The 9,483-nt window shown below is 41.3% G+C and overlaps 1 protein-coding gene across 3 annotated transcripts in view; it reads left to right on the forward strand.

Annotated features, from left to right (window-relative positions):
- The window catches only part of LOC148035533 (uncharacterized), a 32,546-nt gene extending 24,943 nt beyond the window's left edge, over positions 1–7,603 (forward strand). The window contains exons 3-6 of one of the 3 annotated variants that reach the window (XR_015690833.1): positions 5,396–5,914; positions 6,015–6,981; positions 7,080–7,152; positions 7,291–7,603. Coding sequence is in view for 1 of the 3 variants with exons in the window: in XM_087677493.1 (XP_087533619.1) it covers positions 5,396–5,914; positions 6,015–6,902 (1,407 nt within the window). In the remaining 2 variants the exon portion in view is untranslated. The other 2 variants (XR_015690834.1, XM_087677493.1) reach the window with 2 other exon arrangements.
- The last annotated feature ends 1,880 nt before the right edge of the window (positions 7,604–9,483 follow it).

The raw sequence follows: 9,483 nt of genomic DNA on the forward strand, positions 1-9,483 counted from the left end.
AATGAAAGGTACAAGATAGGTCTAAGATAGACCTAGCTCTAACTCAACTTGAGTTAACTAACTCTAACTCTAACTCTAAGAGTGGTGATACAACTTATAATTGTAGTCGTGTTTACACTAAGAACTAAAGACTAAAACATTGGGCACTGCCCATGGAATTGACAAATTCCAACATAAAGGATGTAACATCCTTGCTTGTTTGTGCGATTTAGCTTTATTAAGCTAACATTGTGGGCACTCATTTATGTAAGACTCAACCAAAGTCTTCATGTGTGGCCAATAAAAATATTGAGTAACCAAGAACAAAGGTTGGTGTATGCAAGGGTGCTCTGCATTTGGTGTGTCATTGTGAGAGTGCGCGACAAAAAAGAAAGCGAACATGGAGTGAATAGAGAAGGAGATTAAATGAAGTGCAAGAGAGAAAAGGAACAAGCTCATTGGTTGACTTGATTGACTTAATACAAGGCTGCAATAGTCAGCCCCAACATGCAGCATTAAGTGTTAGTATGGGCACTAGATAGAAGTAGGGGGATGAGAGAAGAATGAGGAGGGCTGGCTAAGTGATGGTTGGATGAGTGCATAGAGCGAGGGGTAGGCTGCCTATAAATAGGTGAATTGCACCCACAATTGGGACACAAGTTGGCCAGGCCCAAAATGTGGGCACCTAGGTCAGCCTACCCGATTGACCAAAATCATCATTTTACCAAAAATGAAATGCATCGGTACCTTCTCCATTGGAAGTGTTGAAAATACATAAAATGATGGATATTCACAATGTTGAAGAGCTCCTAATGCCCTCATCAGATTCAATCTGAGGCTCACAAGTAAGAGATGATTGTACATGATACACATGATTGCCATTATACCCTCTCAGTTCTTGGATGTGGCAGAAGGCAACGAAGATAAAATGGATCCAATGGAAGGATCTCCTTCATAAAATGAAGGCCTTGGAGGAACCACATGCATTGCTCTATATAGGCTATCTTTTTGGGTTGTGGCGGCCAGACTACTTGAATGAGGTGCTCTGCAACCCTTTGCATTATTCGTAGGATGTTTACAAGCATGGCAAAATGTTTGACAACACTTTGGTTGCAATAGGGGCAGCCATAGTAGGTGGGTCCCATTGAGCTGCCTCTACCTTCAAGTCAAAGAAAACTCCTACACCAATAACATTCTCATTAGTAACCTTCAGAGTCATGAATGAAAACCATGGTAATTGCAAAGCCACCTACAGTGAGGATCATTCCAAGGGTCACTGTTTTGCGTGCCATCTGATAAGACACTTTCATGGCAATGAAGAGTGTTTGCAGAACAAGTTGATGACAACTTTGAAAGCTTGGTAAACACTATAGAAGCTCCAAGTATATCTCTTGAGTTTTCAAGAGAGGATTGCTTTGTTAATGTGGGTAGTTGCAAGGGTTGTTCAGTAAATAAGATTGTATTTAGCTCGCACGATCTTTTGAAGGTCAATGGTAAAACTAATGACCAAATAATGACAATATTATTTAACAATGGCTCTGCTCACAAATTTCTTTCTTCTCGATTTATCCAGAGACTTTGATTCAACATGGCACTCGCTAATCGAGAATATTGAGTCTAATATGTGGAGGGTTTGACTTTGGATTGTGGGGATCAGATGGTGCTGAGGTTGGATCGAAAGTACTATGAGTCTTTGGATTTCCGATTGATGAGTTTGGACCATGTCGATGTCATCCTTGATATGCCATGGTTCTTTGATAGATCTTTCATTGTTGTGTATAGACTATAAATTCATGTAGTTTCATTGGAAATTAATGGCCAATTTCTTGTGATCAAGGCCTATCCACCCTTTGGGATTACCAAATTTGATGTATATATGATATTAGCCTTGGAATTCAGTTAGATGTTTTTGTGATTTGGATGTTGTTACTTATATTTATTTTATCGAGAAAGTTCAATCATTGATGGCATGATGTAATTCTCGTTCTTTCAGTACTAATCTTGATAATAAGTTTGATGTAAGGAAATATAAGGATCTAATATTACATGAATTCGTTGATGTCTTTCCGTTCAAATTACTTGATGGGCTTCCGTCATCTCGTAGTACATTAGATCATAGGATCAAGATGTTGCTTGATAACCATTGTATCGCTTAGCAATGGTATTGTTTATCTTGAAAGAGGAAGATGAGATAGCTAGGCGATTGCATGACTCTAGAAAAGGGCTTTATTGAATGTAGAAAGTCTCCATGGTGCGTGCTTGCTGTCCTTCTCACAAAAAAGGAGGATGATATGCTACTCCAAAATTCCATGATGCACAGCAAGTTGCTGCCCTTGTTCTTCCAAGAATTGGAGCTATTTGTTTGCTGTCCCTGAAAGTCCGTTACAGCCGTCTTGGCAGGTGTTTTTACTTTGTGAATAGCAGCCCTCCCTCTTCGTACTTTTACATCATGGTGTTCAGCTTGATTAAACAGTAGCAAATCAGGCTGTAAATCAGCACTGATAGGCTGCTGAATGGACTGATTTTTAGCAGGAGAGTAAGCAGGAACATCCTCAACAATCTGAGGGACTGATTGGAATGAAGGCATTGGGCCAGTAATTGACTGTTTTTGGCATTCCAGCAATCACACTTGAGCATCCTCACACTCCTAGCAAAGAAGTCATCTTTACTGGCAATAATTTTGTCTTTGATGGCTTGATACAAGCGATGCCTTTTTCTTTCTAAAGTGTACCCAATGAATGTGTATTTAATTGCCTTATTTGGAAGCTTATATCAGTTGTGAGATGGTATATGTGTGTAAGCAAGGCGTTCAATATCCTCATGTGAGAGATAGTAGGCTTTCGGCTATTCCATGCGTCACAAGGCATAAAATTCTTCAATGCCCGTGTTTATGAATGATTCAGCACATAGCATGCCATGATATTGGTATCCCACCAAATTTTTTTAGGCAAAAGCTTCCCTTTCAGCATACATCAAGCCATATCCACTAGTAATTCAATTCTTGCTTTCAGCAACTCCATTTTCTTGGGCTGTATATGATGTGGTGCACTAATATATGATCCCATGAGATGAGAGAAGTGCAACAAGCTCTTTTTATTTTCATGAAGAAGTTTGAATTAATGAATTGAAATATTTACAAAAGGTCTTCTAGCCAACCTAGTGGACTCAAAAACAAGTAGAAAATGTGAAGAAGACTATGGAGGCATTGCTAGGGTTTGCACTGAGCAAACATAAGAGTGTACGGCCACGATAGAAACACGAGACAAACATAGATACAAAAAGCAAAAAGAACTCAAATGCTAAATGCAAAACTCAAAACTCAAACACAGAAACTCAAACACAAACTAAAGAAGGGATAGAAAGATCACAAGTGTGAAGTGAATGAATGCTTAAATGAATGTAAGAGTATACAGTGTGCCCAAGGGTAGAGCGGTGTGTCAGAAAGTGACGTCCACCAGAGATGGATTCCAAGTTTGTGAGTACCAGTTGGAGTGTAGGATGAAGCGGATGCAACAAGTGCAAGTGTTAGGAGGGCCTGGAGCACCAAACGCAAGCAGGACAAGTGGGAAAGAGGGCTTGCAGTTGTCGCCCAATGTGAAGGAAGCTGTCACTTGATGGAGGGATTGTCGCGTGATGTGGACACCAAACGCCGCAATAGAAGGTCGCTTGATGAGAGAGATGGGTTGCCAATTGTGGCCTACACACTAGAGGTGCAAACGAAGAAGAGAGATGATAGTGGAGATGCTGGCAATGAAGAATAGGGTCAAACACAACAGAGGGAAGGGCGCCAGGCTGTGGGCGACAGCCAGGAGGAAGGCGCTAGGGCATTGCAAGGGCTGATGGAGAGAGAGTGGTAGTAGTTGCGAAGGCTAGACAGCCACGTGGTAGAAGATTGATGGCTGAAAGCTCCAGTGAAGAGTGAGAACGTGCACAAAAGAGATTGAGACTGAATGGGGGCAGCCTGTCTATTTATAGATGAGGATGGATCCTCCCAAATTAGGGTTTCACTGAACTCTCTTGAACCACTCCTTGTTTTAGGATTTTCATTAAATTAAGCTTTTTTTTGGGGCTATTTAAGTGGCTAATCAGCATGGAATGCATTTCTTAGCTCAACACCGCTTGCATGGGATGACTAGGCATGGGCATTGTCGCCGCACGAGTACCCCATGGTGGAGGGATAGGGACACATGGAGCAGAGGATGGAAATCCTTGCGTAGGAGTGACCCATGGAAAGTGTGATGATGCACCATAAGTAGAGGATGGAAATCCTTGCATTTGAGAGGTCATGGTGTGTGTGTGTGTAGGTGGGGTAGTGAGGGGGATGCCCATCATAGCTGTCCTAGGTGGAGAAGATGTGCCTTACATTAGGAAAGGCAGAGGGAACTGTGTTAGAGGGTGTCATTCCCTGTAATGAAGCCCCATAGTGTGGAGTGGCTTGTGGAAAAGGGTAGGTGACAATATTATGAGGTGGAATGGCCCCTAATGAGGCACCGTGATGGAAAGTGGTAGGGAAGTGTGAATATGGAATAAAGAATGAGAATGTGCTAGGAGCGGAGACAAAAGGTCCGACTCCCTAGTGTAGTAGAGGTGGATGTGGAATGTAAGCCGAGGTTTTGAAATGAGTGTGATATGGCTTCAAAAGAAAAGGGTAGGATGGGAGGGAGAGAAGAAGAGTAATTGACTTGCTCAAATGAAGAAGATGTAAGTATACGTAATAATGAATGCTTGCTTCTTGAGCCCCCTCTATTAAGATTTACATACATTTGACCATTTGGGTCTTGTAGACCAAAAGGCAAAGCAAGAGAGGGTTTTGATTCAAACGACTCAAAAGTGTTGTACGAACTTGACATAGGGCTTGGGATGGGAGGGAGAGAAGAAGAGTAATTGACTTGCTCAAATGAAACAGAAGATGTAGGTATACCTAATGATGAATCTGTATTGGTCTGCAAAAGCTTGACTTAGTGTTACACTCTTCGTATGGGCTCTGAAGGCTGATGAATGAAAGGTTCTAAGTCACCATGGGAAAAAACAGTGAAGTTTACTCATTATTTGAGTGCAACTCGAGCCTTCAAGGCACATTATTTAAGCCAAATACTTAAGAGTGATGTTGTTATGCTTATGCTTAATTACATTGTGTTCGATTTCAGCTTCTATATTTGCAACCTACATCATGTATGGTTAGGTTTGTGTTCGTGTTTTGTTTGATGATTATCACTTTGTTTGCCATGTTAGCTAAGCTGTATATATACACATGATTGCCAGTCAAGTCTGATCAGAAACTTTTTAAAAAAGGAAATGGTTTGTCTACCATTGGACCATCATGTGTACTAGGGTGGTTGCATGCCTTAGTTTTTATGCTCTTTTATGCAGCTACTAGGCGATTGCATCCCATAAATTTTCGTATTTTTTGATGCAGTCACTAGGTACTTCTTTAGTTGTTGAAGGTATAGAAGGGCAGCCACCTCTTGATGAGGGTTCAATTCTTTGGTTGACAGAAAATAGATCACCTTTGGGTTTTATAGATGAGATATTTGGACCTGTGAAGAAGCCTTTCTATATAGTGAGGTATAATGATGCAAGTGAGATTCCAGAGGCAGCGAAGGAGGGAGTGAGTGTTGCCTATGTGCTGGAATTTGCAGGCTTTGTTCTAAATAAACCAGATCTATACAGAAAGGGTTATGATGCCTCTGGTGAAAATGATGAGGAACTTTCTGATGATGAAATAGAGTTTTCTGATGATGAAAAGGAAGCAGAGTACAAAAGGTCAAGAGCAAAAAACAAAAGACGGAACTCAACAAAGAATCCTCAGTACACTGACAAGCTGCCTCAAGGTTTGGATGATTGGGAAAATGGAACAGCACGCGGACACCCCAAAAAGTTCAATACCCCAAATAACATGCAACCAGCAGATAGACCAGTGCGAGATTTCCCTAATGTATAGCTCCAGATGAACTTATCTTTTCCTCAACTTTATGATGCATTGATTTTATGGCTTAATTTATTGATTTGTGCCTGGGTGTGGGCATGTTTTGCAGAGGATCCCAAGAAATCGTAATGCACACAAACAACACAATCAGAATAATAAAAAATCAAGGTTTCAGAGAGGTTCACGTTTTGAACAAGAAAAATCTCCAATTGTACATCAGGAGCAACAGTTTGCAGAAAAGTCTTCTGTTCATCAAGAATCTACTTCACATCAGTCTTCTGGTTCCTGGAAAGCTCGCCCACCCAGACAAATGGGTGGAGCCATATCTGGCTCTCAAGTTTCTACCCATCGACCAGCAGTGGATCGTTCATTGGAGTATCAGCCTCAGATCCGGCAGGATGCACATTCTCAGCAATTCCTTGCTCCTAGTCACTCCGTTATTCAAGTTCCCCCTGTATTTGGGATGCCTGTGGCTAATCAACCTCCTTTTACAAGTGTTCCAGGAAGTCCTGATTTCATGCAGCATAATGCTCAACCATCTTTTAATCAGGCTCCTCCTTTCCAACAAGCACATGTACAGCAGTTTGGTCAAACGGAGCTATCAGGACAAGCAATGTGTGTGTCTCCCACTGTTCAAGTGCAAATAGGAATTCAAAATCAATCTCTTCTTAATGCAAATAATTTTCATATGGGTATACAAGCAACCGGTCTACCTGCCCCAGTGTTAGGCATACCAGCTGCACACCTTAATCATGGTGTTTCTTCTTCGGCTATGAATACACCAGCTGTTGGAAGCCCATCTACTTGGGGTTCCCTAGCATGGGGGGGCCCTCGACCCTTCCAAAGTTACCAATCAGAACCTATACTTGGGGGGCAGCAAAGGACAATTCAGGACCAATCTCAGCAGACCAACCAAAGGAGGTCCACTTACCAGAACCAAAGGTCCCCTCACCGGGGTGGCCAAAGGCCTGCTCATCAGGCCCAACGGTTTTGGTGATTGTGTATGATAGTGGGCTCCCTCACCAGGGCCAAAAGTTTTGGTGCTATACTTTATGATGACAGATTCATTGTGTAAGGTGACATGTCATGATATTGTCTTTTGTCCTATCTTCTGCTCCTCTTTACTATGTACCTAGTATGAGGGCTGTTTTACTACTTACTGTATCATATGCAGAGTTGACAAGCTGTAGTGTAAAGAGGGAGTGGATCAGCTGACATTTGTAGCAAGAGTCTGCTGTCTGCTAGAGGTTTTATTGACAATCAACTGAGTCGTATTACATAATACATGTTGATGAAAATTTTAGAATTTGGATGAAGCGCTGCTAGGCTAAACTATGATACAGAAGAGGTCTTGTTCTCATTAAGTCTATCTGTCCATGTCACAGATGGAGATTTGGTGGAAGTGCGTGCTTGATCTTGAGACTTCTCTGGTGATGACACTGATATTTGTCAATGTCAGTTTTCAACACTGATATTTGTCAAATGTTAGTTCTTGAGACTGATGGTATTTAAACACTAGTACATTGGTTGAATCTGCTTAGAGGTGAATCTTATACAAGTGATGCCAACAGTGAATTTTGTGTGGGGAGTTGTGGAGTGCTGCAATTTTCAATGAGTGTCTGATTCATATTGAGGATAACAACGATTCACATATTTAATATATATCATAGAACTTTAAATTCATTCAGCAAACCTTTTAAACGATTGGTATGAGCCAAGTTTTAGTATAGTGTACCATTTTCATTAAGCATAAGTTTTCCAGGAACAAGTCAAGTTTTGGTACCATATGATTTTAATAAATTTGCAGGGCTGATCGTGGCATTGCATTTGAGGGTAATACTGAATGCATATGATTTTACTGACTTGTACAGTTGGACATCCTTCTGCCATATGGTGAACATGAAGATCAGGTCTGGGTCTTTCAATGTCAAGTAGATGGTGTATGCATCATCTATTTGTATTTAAAAGGACCAAACCTGATTTGCAGTGTTACTGACTGTGCCATCTATTTGAAGACCCGAACCTGATTCATATGTGCTTGGCTATAAATAACATCTCAAAGGCCCAATGACTTGCATTGTGTTTGACAGTGCCATCGCTATTTGCACTGTAAGGCCCAAACCTGATTGGCATGTTGACCAAGTTGGAGATGGAGCAGCTCAGCCTTTGACTAAGTCCCACTTACACTTGGGATCTGTTTATGCATACACAGTACTATTGTTCCTCCCACCTTTGGTACATACACCCCTTAGCATGCTCTTTGAGTAGCACCTCACATGTGTGGTACGTGTGTCTGGAGCTGCCATATTGTATGATCATTTTGCATATACGTGGTTCCATTGCCTATTGCATTCATGCCTTCAGCATTTTGCTTGTGCATACTTTGACCTGGTATGGAAAAGCTTTTGATTAGGCTTCTGCACATCTTCAGTCCTTTTGCTTGTGCATACTTTGACCTGGTGTGAGAGCCAAAACTTTTCATTTACATTGCTATTCTTACGCTGTATTCTTCCCACCATACACACTTGTTGCTTCATAGCATTGAGCAGCACCCTCATGTTTGGTGAATGATATTTGGGGCTCCTGATTATTTTGGATCTATGTCCAATTGCTTCTTCCATGTGTGTATTCAGCCATTTTGCTTGCGCATAATCTGATGTGGCATGGGTGCCAAAATTTTGTTCTGCTTGCTGCTATTGTTGCATCTCATCTCCATTAGACTTGATCAGCTTCAATTTTGCTGGCTAAGGTGTAGTTTCCACATGAAGTAGAAATTCAGCATCACTGCAGTTACACCATCATTTGTTCAAATCTGCATTATCCCCAACCACACGTCACTTGACGCATCAGTGCCTTCCTCAATTCATCAGTTTTCAGCTAGCTAGCTGGATTTGCAGATTGCATTCTGGTGTATACCTTAATCGATCTGTGTTTTGTACCCAAAATGGGGTTACCAACAGTTTGGCAACTTCATGTTGCTCATTTTGGTACTAGCCAATTTCATTTTTTGTTTGGACAAGTTAGATTTGTGTTATCGTGGATAACCAATTAGATTAGGAGAATTTCCCATTTTTGGGTGGACCACTACCTTTTGAAACAACCCTCTCCCTCCGAAAGATTTGCATTTTCATACGGAGGTAGGTAACATTTCAGGCAATAGATTGTTTTTATGTGGAGAGCCAATTTTGGTTCGAGACAAGTTCCATTTCCAAGCTCTAACATGCATGACATGCTTGCTTTTGCAATGTTGCAGAACTTGCATTTTCATGTTCTTTAGTACAAAAAGCTTGCATTTTTGCAATGGAGTAGTCTTAGACCTCTTGTTGGACACCCTGTACACTTTTTGAATTGCAAGCATTGTAGGTTGGGTTTTGTTCTGCTTAGGAGTGTGCATGCTAGATGGATAGATTGACGAATTGTGTTTTGTGTACCTCTGCAAGTTGGAACGTGTCTTCCCTTCATAGCTTAGCATCATCTCAACATCCTCTACTTCCATGTGGACGATGGGTAATGATTATCATGTTTGTATCCGGATCTATTAGTTGCAACATGTATCTAGAAGCCAGTCTTACCCTTTG

The sequence above is a fragment of the Lygodium microphyllum genome, chromosome 5 (assembly GCF_053477565.2).
Source record: "Lygodium microphyllum isolate KBCC chromosome 5, Lygodium_microphyllum_v1.1.10, whole genome shotgun sequence".
Classification (NCBI taxonomy): domain Eukaryota; kingdom Viridiplantae; phylum Streptophyta; class Polypodiopsida; order Schizaeales; family Lygodiaceae; genus Lygodium; species Lygodium microphyllum.